The 12,500-nt window shown below is 47.3% G+C and overlaps 2 protein-coding genes across 2 annotated transcripts in view; one reads left to right on the top strand and one right to left on the bottom strand.

Moving 5' to 3' along the window:
- grid2 (glutamate receptor, ionotropic, delta 2) overlaps positions 1 to 12,500 on the top strand; it is a gene marked incomplete at both ends in the record, with an annotated part of 264,115 nt that overhangs the window by 124,075 nt on the left and 127,540 nt on the right. The window lies entirely within an intron of this gene.
- Positions 12,190 to 12,500, bottom strand: part of LOC308159085 (uncharacterized protein) — a gene marked incomplete at both ends in the record, with an annotated part of 840 nt that continues 529 nt past the window's right edge. The window contains one exon of the mRNA XM_080532841.1: positions 12,190 to 12,500. This exon is cut by the window's right edge and continues 529 nt beyond it. Coding sequence (XP_080388967.1) covers positions 12,190 to 12,500 — 311 coding nt within the window.

The raw sequence follows: 12,500 nt of genomic DNA, 5'->3' as shown, positions 1-12,500 counted from the left end.
GTGTGTGTGTGTGTGTGTGTGTGTGTGTGTGTGTGTGTGTGTGTGTGTGTGTGTGTGTGTGGAGAGCAGCTTCCTAGCCGGGGAGTGTAAGTGTTAGAGGAGTGTGTAAACTGCTGTTACTATCTGCTGGGGTCAGGGAAGAAAACATAGTGACGAATGAGCTAAGCTGCATGTGTGCGTGCGTGTGTGTGTGTGTGTGTGTATGTGTGTGTGTGTGTGTGTGTGCGCGTGCATGTGTTTGTGTGTGTGCGCGTTCATTCGTGTGTGTGTGTGTATGTGTGTGCGTTTGTGAGTGTGTTTGTGTGTGTGTGTGTGTGCGTGCATGTTCGTGCGTGTGAGTTTGTGTGCGTATTCATGTGTGCATTTGTTTGTGTGTGTGTGAGTGTGTTTGTGTGTGTGTGTGTGTGCGTGCATGTTCATGCGTGTGTGTGCGTACGTGTGTGTGCTAGTCCATGTGTGTGTGAATGTGTGTGTGAATGTGTGTGTGTGTGTGTGTGTGTGTGTGTGTGTGTGTGTGTGTGTGTGTGTGTGTGTGAGCGTGTGCGTGTGTGTGTGTGTGTGTGTGTCTGAAAAAGGAAACGAATTTTCAAGGAAATGAAAGCTCTAAGCAGGCTGAGACTGATGAGTCAGATATCCATCCCATAATAATCCTCCCTGAGGAGACGTGGAGACAGCAGCTGATACCCTGGTCCTCTGGTTACTAGGAAACAGACAGAATGTGGCGACATCACAGTGGGACATGGTCGTCACGACACAAAAGCGCATTCTGTTGCATAGTTACCCTCCCATGTCCTGCTTTGATGTCTCACCCATGCTTTTAATCTTTTTATTATTTATTAACTATTTATTTTTTTATTATTTCTTTTACTGACTGCTTTTAAAATAGGATCGTTTTATTAATCTGTCTATTCTTGTTCTCTCCATGGAATGTAGTGTATTTGATTACTGAGGAAAGCAATGCAAAAGTAATGCTTTATTATTATTATTATTATTAACAGTTACTCACCCATTCTATGATGCCACAATCAGACAAGGCCATGAACCATAAATACATACAAATTAATCATAATACTAAATGACGATAAACACTCTTAACCTTTCTTAATAAATAAACACCACCACTTAACGTTTGCAGGAAAGGTGCTATACAAATAAAGGTTATTATTATCAAGGTTATTATTATCACGATTGTTATTTCTTTTTCACATCACAGCTGTCGAGCTACAGGGACAACACAGATAAGCCTGTTGGTTACCGTGGCAGCCGTAAAAAAGTTGTTTACTTTCAAAAAGTCGTCCCCAACCGCCACTCTACCTGGACGGACGCTGTTCCTTTCACACCGGAGAAAACCCACCCTGAGAGACCACCTACTCAGGCGTCACAGAAGGAGAAAGAAAGAACGAAAGAACAAGACATGAACGAAAAAAAAGAAAAAAAAAGAAAGAAAGACATTAACGGACAGATCCGACCTCTGTATTCAGGGGCCAGTTATTCCTCATCGGTTACGGCGGGCTTGGCGCCACTGAGGTATTAATTGTGTAGCGCCAGCAGCGCCGATGCTCCCGGACCGCTAATAGAGGGCCTTGGAACATTTCCTTAAATGTCCTTCCTCTGCCTTTAACGACCACTTAAGACCACCTGACAGGGTGGAGACTAATGGCCGCCGCCATCTGCTGGCGCTGTCCGCGGCTAGCGCTAATGGCACCTAAGATAGGCCGCCTCTAATGAGAACGAGAGTGGCGATGCCACCTGTGGATGACCTGTGACCCCTGTGCGCTCTCTGGGAAGACGGTCGGAGGTATTGGGGGGCGGGAGGAGGGGGTATGGGTCATTGGTCAGACTCCAGAAATCACGAGAGAGGTTAGCTAAGTGTTCCACTTTAGCGGCTTGGCTGGGTTGGAACTCATTACCGTGTGGAAGGAAGAGAGACGGGAAGAGGGAGAATGGATTAATCAGATAATTAACTCTGGAACTCTGCAACAGCAGCAGCAGCAGCTACGATAAACAACCTTGAATGGGCTGAATGTCCTCTCTCTGTGGGGGTTTTCTGCTGTGTTGATTCTCAATGACAGCGGCTGGGGAGGCTAGGCTATAGGCTAGGCTCAATGACAGCAGGTGGGGAGGCTAGGCTAGGCTAGGCAAGGCTCAATGACAGCGGGTGGGGAGGCTAGGTTAGGCTCAAAGACAGCAGGTGGGGAGGCTAGGTTAGGCTCAATGACAGCAGGTGGGGAGGCTAGGCTATAGGCTAGGCTCAATGACAGCAGGTGGGAAGGCTAGGCTAGGCTAGGTTCAATGGCAGCGGGTGGGGAGGCTAGGCTAGGCTAGGCTCAATGACAGCAGGTGGGAAGGCTAGGCTAGGCTCAATGGCAGCGGGTGGGGAGGCTAGGCTAGGCTAGGCTAGGCTCAATGACAGCAGGTGGGGAGGCTAGGTTAGGCTAGGCTCAATGACAGCGGGTGCGGAGGCTATGCTAAGCTAGGCTCAGTGACAGCAGGTGGGAGGCTAGGCTAGGCTCAGTGACAGCAGGTGGGGAGGCTAAGCTAGGCTCAATGACACAGGGTGGGGAGGGTAGGCCAGGCTAGGTTCAATGACAGCGGCTGGGGAGGCTATGCTAAGCTAGGCTCAGTGACAGCAGGTGGGAGGCTAGGCTAGGCTCAGTGACAGCAGGTGGGGAGGCTAGGCTAGGCTAGGCTAGGCTCAATGACAGCAGGTGGGAAGGCTAGGCTAGGTTCAATGACAGCGGCTGGGGAGGCTATGCTAAGCTAGGCTCAGTGACAGCAGGTGGGAGGCTAGGCTAGGCTCAGTGACAGCAGGTGGGAGGCTAGGCTAGGCTAGGCTAGGCTCAGTGACAGCAGGTGGGAGGCTAGGCTAGGCTAGGCTCAGTGACAGCAGGTGGGAGGCTAGGCTAGGCTAGGCTCAGTGACAGCAGGTGGGAGGCTAGGGTCAATGACAGCGGCTGGGGAGGCTAGGCTAGGCTAGGCTAGGCTCAGTGACAGTGTCCTGGAGGGATGCAGCAGCTTATCTGTGGAAGCCCAGAGAGACCCAGTCTGCTGCCAAGCCACATCCTGCACCTGTACGTCCCGTTAGGCCCCACTCACTAGAATTGAAATGCAGACGCGTGTCTGTTTCTCACTCTCTCTCTCTCTCTCTCTCTCACTCTACCCTCCCCTCTCTCTATCTCTCCCCCTTCTGTCTCTCTCACTCTCTCTCTCACACACAGCCTCCCCTCTCTCTTTCTCTCCGCCCTCTGTCTCTCTCACTCTCTCATACTCCTCTCTCTCTCTCTCTCCCTCTCTCTCCCTCTCTCTCTCTCTTTCTCTCCCCGCCCCCCCCCCCCCCCCCCTCTCTCTCTCACACACACTCCCCTCTCTCTCTCTTTCCTTCCCCCCCTCCCTCTCTGTCCCTCCCTCCCCCCCCCTCGCTCTCTGCTGGTCCATTATTGGCAGTGGGTCAGTTATCTTGTGTATGGCAGCTCTGTTCGTGTGTCTGTCATTAAGGCGCAGGCCTGAGCCTGGTGCAGCGCGAGCTACCTCTCTGTGTAATGGAGTCTCTGTGGGCAGTATTAAAGACAGATACTCCTCTGGGCTGGCAGACTCTGCAGGCCAGTAATGAGCCCTGTGATACCACTGATCGCAAACTCTGTGTGTCTGTGTGTGTGTGTGTGTGTGTGTGTGTGTGTGTGTATGTCTGTGTGTGTGTGTGTCTCCAAATGATGTAGTCAATTAGCCAGACACACACTCACACACACACACAGACAGACAGACAGACACAGACAGGCACACACACACACACACACACACACACACACACACACACAGACAGACAGACAGACATACACACACACACACACACACACACACACACACACAGACATACAGACAGGCACACACAGACAGACAAACACACACACACACACACACACACACAGACTGACAGGCACACACAGACAGACAAACACACACACACACGCACACACACACACACATACACACACAAACACACAATGGGATTTTTGAACACTGCATCTAACACTTCCATGATATGAACATGTATCTTCCGACAGTTACTGTACTAAAACTACTCTCCTGGTTGAATAATCAGTGTTTTCTCAGCAACATTGATGAAGGCAGTAAACATCCCGGCGCTGTGGAGTTGTTATGTCTTTGTCTCTGCTCCGCTCGACACCGTGTGTATATCTGGGCTCCTAGAAGTGTAAAACTAGAGAGGCCATTGATGTTGAAAATCAATAGTCTCTGCACTCAGAATGTAGTTCAAAACCAAGTAAGCTCTTTGAACCGCTTCTGCGAGAGAGAGAGAGCTCTCTGAGAGAACCATAAACACACTCTTGACATTCGAAGGTACACAAACGTAAACGTATTTCATCCCAGCTTCCCCCAAACTTTAATAGAACGCTCTCTGTCCTCAGCTCTTGATTGGTTGTGTCGACGCCCTCCTCCCGCAGAGGTCAACAACAGCTCCTGCTCGGCTAGTTCTGTCTGTTCTTCCCGAGAAATATAGCTGTCAGCGTCTGACATTGGCCCCGGACCGTAAATACCTCCTTTTGTCCTCTTCGTTTGAGCTGAAATGGGATGGGATATTTTTATTTATTTATTTATTTATTTTTTAACCCCCGTCCGGTTTGATAAGGCTAGCTAGCGCCTATCTCTTCGGGCTCGAAGCTAATATCGCTTTTCTTTTCCACCCTCCCTTGTCTTCTTCTTTGTTGTTGTGGAGGAAAAGCTGTGTGACTTATCACCGCTCCCTCTCTCCTCTCTCCACCTCCTCCACCTCCACCTCCTCCTCCTCCTCCTCCTGTCTTTCCTCCAGCTGTATCAGCTGAGTGACAGGCGGCAGGGGAGCGGTTTATTTCCTCTCCAGCAGGCTCCTCTGTTTACGTTCCTGAGCAGTAAAGATGGCGGAGAGGGTTTGAGCCCCGATGTGATTAATCCGTGCCGCCTCTGTCTGCCTCTGTGTTTTATGTGGAATCTTGTTATTGTGATTCCTCCCCGGTTGACCTTTTTAAGAGAGAGAGAGGGTTTCGAGGAAAGCTTCCTCTTCTATTACCCCCCCCCCGCCAGGCCCTCCCTCCCCACCCCCGCACCCCCTACCCTGGGAGCGAGCGTGGAGGTCTAACAGTTCATCACGGTAGATTTAACTTTATTCCAATAAGGTTGCAATCTTATTTCCGCACTGTTCGGAAACTGATGACTGTTTTCTTGGTGTGTGTTGCCTCCCCTGTATGTATTTACTGGAGAGATAAATTGCTTTTCATAGTGTGACTGCCTCCGTATAACTGATGCACACTCGTGCAAACACACACCCATACACACACACACACACACAGAGACACGCACACACACAGACACACACACACACAGACACGCACGCACAGACGTACAGTAGACACGTGCTCACACACACTTACACACACACACACACACACACACACACACACTTACACGCACGCGTGCACAGATGCAAGCACACACACACACACACACACACACACACACACACACACACACGCACACACACACAGATGCTCCTGCCACCCCACTTTCTTTCATTTTCATTCAACACCAGCAGCAAATCGCAGCGTTTAATCTGCATCTCAAACACGACTGCAAATGTGTCCTGACTCACACTGCCACCACAGCTGTTTCTGAAACCCTGTGTGTGTGTGTGTGTGTGTGTGCGTGTGTTTCTGTGTGTGTGTGTGTGTGTGTGTGTGTGTGTCTCTGTGTGTGTGCGCGTGTGCGCGTGTGTTCATCATACTGTACGTTTAACTGCGATCCCTCTCTTCATTTCCTCTCTTGAAAAATACAGAACCTGAAATTACCTGCCTCAGACAAATTAATTTCATGGAAGCTTCTTTTGGATATTGGCAATTATGGAAAGAGACTGTGTGTGAGTTTTGGAAATGAGGAAACCGACGGACTGTGATATATCCTTATTGTGTGGCTGTGACAGCCGCTAACTGCACTAGCGACCCGGCTAACAAAGCTGTGTCCGTTAAACAATGCCACCTGTGGCGGGTGGCAGGCAGGCAGGCAGCAGTGAGAAATAGATTTGTAAAATAAAGGTTAAATAAATAAATTAAATAAAAGTGAGTCGAGGTAATTGAAGTGAGGGTGACTGGCAGCCCCCCTGGCACTACCTTATATGGACTTCCTGCTCCCCAACGAGGCAAGCCTTATATGGACTTCCTGCTTCAAAGAGGCAATCCTTATATGGACTTCCTGGCCCCAACGAGGCAATCCTTATATGGACTTCCTGCCCCCAACAAGGCAAGCCTTATATGGACTTCCTGGCCCCAACAAGGCAAGCCTTATATGGGCTTCCTGGCCCCAACAAGGCAAGCCTTGTATGGACTTCCTGGGCCCAAACGAGGTACACCTGTCGGGTGTTAAGCCACCAGGGCTTGGGGATCAGAGAGGGAGTGGACTGCCCAAACTAGAGAGAATCACCTGTGTGATTACCTGGCTGCCTAGGAGAGAAGTGTGAGAGAATCACCTGTGTGATTACCTGTCTGCCTAGGAGAGAATCACCTGTGTGATTACCTGTCTGCCTGGGAGAGAAGTGTGAGAGAATCACCTGTGTGATAACCTGTCTGCCTGGGAGAGAATCACCTGTGTGATTACCTGTCTGCCTAGGAGAGAATCACCTGTGTGATTACCTGTCTGCCTAGGAGAGAAGTGAGAGAGAATCACCTGTGTGATTACCTGTCTGCCTGGGAGAGAAGTGTGAGAGAATCACCTGTGTGATTATTACCTGTCTGCCTAGGAGAGAATCACCTGTGTGATTACCTGTCTGCCTAGGAGAGAATCACCTGTGTGATTACCTATCGTTACCTAGATGGATTACCTCTGTCTGTGTATCAGAACGTTCTGGCGGAGGTCCGCTTCTGGAGAACCCGTGGTTAACGACACTGAGTAAGGACTGTGGACTATTGATTGGATAGCTGAATCCCCTCCCCTCTCCATGTAAATAATACCTAATAAATGTCACAGTTCCATGTGAATAGTGCTTTGTGTGGGTGTTTTGTTATACAACTTGTTGGCGTCGAACGCGCTCCCCTCGAGCCTGGGACACACTAGTAGTGGTTGAGTTATGGACCTCGTGTGGCTCTGTGTGTCCACAGCCACAATAACGTCATTTTACATTTAGCAATTTTGGCATTGAGCAGAAACCTTTATCCACAGAGACTTCAAATACATTTGTCTAAGTAAGTGAATCATCTATCCATCAGTCATCGCAAGAAGAAATAATCTCTGCTTGCTTGGGCCAGGCGCTGTTGGCAGTCACAATGCTAGAAGAAGGAAGAAATTATTATTATTTTATTATAAATGGGGGGGGGGGGGGGGTTGAGGAGGACTGGGGGGGTTGGGGGGGTTGAGTACGACCAGGGGGGTAGAGGAGGAGGCCAAAAGCCGTAGTTTTAAGTGCAGAACAGGCCTGTAGCGAGCCCTTTTGAAGACCTGGAGCGACTGTTGGAAAAGCAATCTGCTGGCATAGCAGCATAGCAACATTATGAGCCCTGCTGTGGAACACCGGCAGTTGGTATTCAAATTGATGGAGATCAGTAGCGGTCGATGCTGATACAAACACCGGCCTACACGGAGATGTGTGTGTCTGTGTGTGTGTGACCCCTGTTAGCTGCGCATCCAGCCGGTCCCACAGATAAAAGGATCAATAGGTAACAGGAAGAGGAAGGCAGTTACACTGGAGAACTCTGTGTCTCAACAACGCTAACTTACCTTGTTATAAGCCGTCTGTTGCTGCGCTCACAGAGGGCTGTGGCCTTGTGTGTGTTGTAGAGACGGCGCTAATGAGGAATTGACATTTTGATGATGCGCACATGCACGCACGCACACACATAGCCTCACTACCTTTAGGGACTCGGGACCCTACAGATGGCAAAGGACTTGAGTGCTCCACTTTTAACCCCATTAGTTATCCATTTGGGACACACACACACACACACACACACAAGCACACACAAACACACACTAGTGATCCATTTAGGACAAACACACATTAGTGATCCATTTGGGACTTTCAAGAAATATGCAGAGCTCTCAGGAAAATTGATATTCTCTGTCTCTCTCTCTCTCTGCTTATGAATACGTTTCAGTTGTTTATGTAAGACACCGTTACTAAATTTAACTTGTGTTTTTGTTTTCTTTGATTTCTAGTCTCATGAAACGTTTTGTTTTTCCACAATATCATTTCAGTTTTCTTTTCATGTTCCCTTTAGGAATATTCAGAGCTGAATGATATTGATTCTCTCTCTCTCTCTCTTTGTCTTTCTTCCATGTTCCACCACCAATCTCCTGTGTCCCTGCTACTCTCCAATTAAGGTAAGAGAACTTTCCAATCCCTCCTTTTCGTGAGTCTTATTGAATGCACTCTGTCCCTCTGGTCAATTAGGCTGATAATGCAACACAGCGTACCATCCAAATTCAAAACAGGGAAATTCAAATGAGCCACTTTACACAGTGAGAGAGAGAAGCCACTTTACTGTACCAACACGCCCTGGGATTCCCACGGAATGGCAGTTAAAACGAACAGCCAATCAGCCTCCGGTTCCCTGGGTGTCCTTCACCTGCTCCATTTTGTTGGGCACAGCGGCCATTTTGATGACTCCTCTTGGTTTGAGATAATGAGTGGGTCAGCATTTTAACATAATATTATGTTGAGGAAGCGCTAACCCACACAGTAGACCTGTTAGCCACTTACTGCTAACTGTGAACTGTTAACCACTTACTGTTAACTGTTAACCACTAACCGTTAACTGTTAACTGCTAACCACATACTGCTAACTGTTAACTGCTAACCACTTACTGCTAACTGTTAACTGCTAACCACTTACTGCTAACTGCTAACTGCTACTGTAGTCTGTGCCACTGTACCGGTAGCTCCCCGCTGTCAGTTGGAACGATGCTAGTTGTTCAGCGGTAGCTACCTGCCATCTGCGCACAATGACCCGTGGATGAACCTCCTGGAGGCATTCATCGGACGGATAGCACAGCGTGATTCTCTCCATGGTAATTGAGAGAGAGTGAGAGAGAGAGAGAGAGAGAGAATAACAAGTGAGAGAAAAAGTGAGAGAAACAACAACACTTCCGTGCCATCTCCCCTGCCAAGGCCAGCCCACTCACATACATTCTCATTATGTACAGCAGATATTCCAAGTACACTCATTACCACTTTCGTGAACTTTCATTAAGTTGACCCCCGCAGTACAGCTAGGTTTAGTATGGCTGTCCCGTAACCGGTCGTTTTGCTACTTTGTGAGATAACACAAGACAAAGACTTGTACTACTGTACTGTATACTGTGTAACAACGTGTTAATACATACAACGTGTTTCTACCTGGGTAATTACACTGTTACTACACAAGTAGGCCTACTACACACACCTTCATAAACAGTGGTACCTTTTGTTAAAACATCCATTGGGTGTGCCAAGTGTGTGTGATTAACATATTATACAACAAATAGTTCCGACCAAGTAATTTGATTGGACAAGAGGCATTCCATGAGTGCTGATATACAGTATAACAGCACTGGGACTTTTAACTATATGTATCACTCCGCCGCACAGATGTTCTACTAAATGACCGTTAATTAGACTACATGTTTGTGTTCAGGTTACTAGGCAACAGTCCATTTGAAGTTCAGTTGCGGAACAATTTATTTTTATTTTTATGATTAAATAAACAAACAAATCATAATCTGTTGTCGCTTATTACTGTTAACTAATAAATCGCGCTGTAGAACTGTTGTATAAAAGCAATATTATTGCTTAATTAACATAATAACATAATCGATTGATGACAGTGCTCCGGTGCGCACCGCTAACAAACCCCTAACTGTACTGCTCTCTCCGTCCCTGCGGGTCATCCCAATTAGCGCCCGGCCCTCCCACCGAGCTCCCCCCTGTGTTGTTCTAGCGTCTCGTCTTCCTGCGTTCGGCCTGGTAGTTAGGGGGGGAAGTAAAGGATGTGCTGCTGGCTGGAGGATGTCGGCCGGGGAGGGGAGCTGGAAGATCCCATCTATGCTGCACTTTAATTTCCTGTTTGAGGGAGAAGGAGTGTGTGTGTGTGTGTGTGTGTGTGTGTGTGTGTGTGTGCGTGTGGGTGTGTGTGTGTGGGTGGTGTTTTGTGCGTGTGTGTGTGGTGTTTTGTGTGTGTGGGTGTGTGTGTGTGTGTGTGGGGGGGGGGTGGTGGTGGTGTGTGTGTGTGTGTGTCTGTGTGGGTGGGTGGGTGTGTGTGTGCATGTCTGTGTGGGTGCGTGTGTCTGTGTGTGTGTGTGTGGGTCCGTGTGTGTGTGGTGTTTTGTGTGTGTCTGTGTCTGTGTGGGTCCGTGTGTGTGGTGTTTTGTGTGTGTGTGTGGGTGTGTGTGTGTGTCAATTCTTGTCATATTTGATAAAGTGAGGTTAGCCCGTTGTGTAATCAACATGTTGGATTCCGTATTGATTTGGACCTTGATAAATGCCAACAGGAGCGTAGTGCAGCAGCCTGCGCCGTGTGGTTCACAACACAACGTTTACTTTGTTGTTTTGTTTTGCCTCAGTTACCAAACCCCCCTGGTATAACACAGTTCTTTTTTCATTTTATTTTAATGTTTAATTTCAATGATTTATTAAAGAAGCTGAATTACGTATAATATGAATTATAATACACTTGGACTGAGTGGTTAAATCGCTACCTCATGAGCGTGGTTAAATAGGTAACAAGGCCGTTAATCAAGAAAGCGTGTCCATGTCTATACTCTCGTACGTTGGCTGCAATCTCACATTGTCTAGTAAGATGTGTTCATGTACGTCCTCACACCAACGGGACAGAGAGGCTACACTCTCTCCTGACTCAATTAAGCGTTATGGAACGAGAAGCTGTGGTATATCGTGGATATCGGCACAGCTAGCGTGTTGGTTAGGCACGATGGTTACCACATTTTTAATTAATGTATTTTAATGGAACTATGTTTTATTGTTAGTCTATTCATCCGCTGAACAGTTATTTATTGGTTGCTAAGCAACGGTAAGAATGTAACTTCGATAACAGCAATATATACAAACGCGGAGTAATATGACAAGATGTGTCAACATTCCATTTAGCCGTGCGTATATCATAGATTTTGGCTCGGCTGGAACGCAAACTGACCAATAGAGACAATGGACCGGATCTATCCGTTGTATAATTAATCAATGATCGTCTTCGGTACTCGGTCTGCGGCCTCGTACCTACGACCGAATCACAGCCGTGCTGATATTCAGTATAACACACTCTCTCTCGTGTGATATTGCTTTTATACAACAGTTCTACAGCGTAATTTATTAGTTAACAGTAATAAGTGACAACAGATTATGATTTGTTTGTTTATTTAATCATAAAAATAAAAATAAATAGTTCCGCACCTGAACTTCAAATGGACTGTTGCCTAGTAACCTGAACATAAACATGTAGTCTAATTAACACTCATTTAGTAGAACATCTGTGCGGCGGAGTGATACATAGTTAAAAGTCCCAGTGCTGTTATACTGTATATCAGCACTCATGGAATGCCTCTTGTCCAATCAAATTACTTGGTCGGAACTAACTGTTGTATAATGTCAGATAAACGATAATATACAGTCCGGTCAGTAGAATGCTCTACAACGACATCTCATTGTTTGGTCTATCAAAAGAACAAGCACGTGCACGTACATGTAACAAAATGGAAGCAAAAGAGACAAGTGATTTTTCATTTAAAACAAAGTCATAACTCTTATATTATGATGGGGTATATACAGTATATGATTATATATGATACACACCCTATTTCACTTCATAATATCAGATGAGCCAACTACAGCACATTATTCGAAGAAAGAGCACCTTCTGAAGATCTTCAGTATCTATTCGGTTGTTAAGTCGTGACGTGTTTCCGGGTCCAACGTTGGCTGAGGCGCTCTCTTCGAAATGCCGCAGTAATAATAATAATTCATTATATTTGTACAGCGCTTTTCCGAGGCTCAAAGACGCTGACAATATGGGAAAAACGGGAAAGTGCTGTGTCCCTTGTTGTATGAATAGATCAAACTGTCATTCTACCGCTTTAGTACACTGTTTCTTTGGGGAGGTTTTTACCCGGAAATTGCTAAACGTCACGCGTGACGTCAGACTTAACAACCGAATACTCATCATGTTAGTTTGTTCCTACTGAACAGCAGTGCAGAGAGTGGGAATCCTCTCTCTCACTGGTCCAGTTTTTGCTCATCGAGCAGTCGTCATCGTTCCATTCCCCTATCCCATATGCGCTGTGTATGAATTCCCCACAGTCCTGGTCTTCAAGGTGGTCGTTAGGCTGTCCGCCCTCCCAATACGTTGTGTTCAGGGGCGTGCCGTCCACCCATGTCCAGGTCCCCTCAGTACCAGAGTCGGTCAGACCGATCCAGGTGTGCCTGTGCGTACAGTATAGGTCATTGACAAACGCCTGCTCCTCTCTGCTGTTAATGA

This window comes from Nansenia antarctica, assembly GCF_963989245.1.
Source record: "Nansenia antarctica genome assembly, chromosome: 5".
Classification (NCBI taxonomy): Eukaryota; Metazoa; Chordata; class Actinopteri; order Argentiniformes; family Microstomatidae; genus Nansenia; species Nansenia antarctica.
This window is presented reverse-complemented; position numbering and strand designations above follow the sequence as displayed.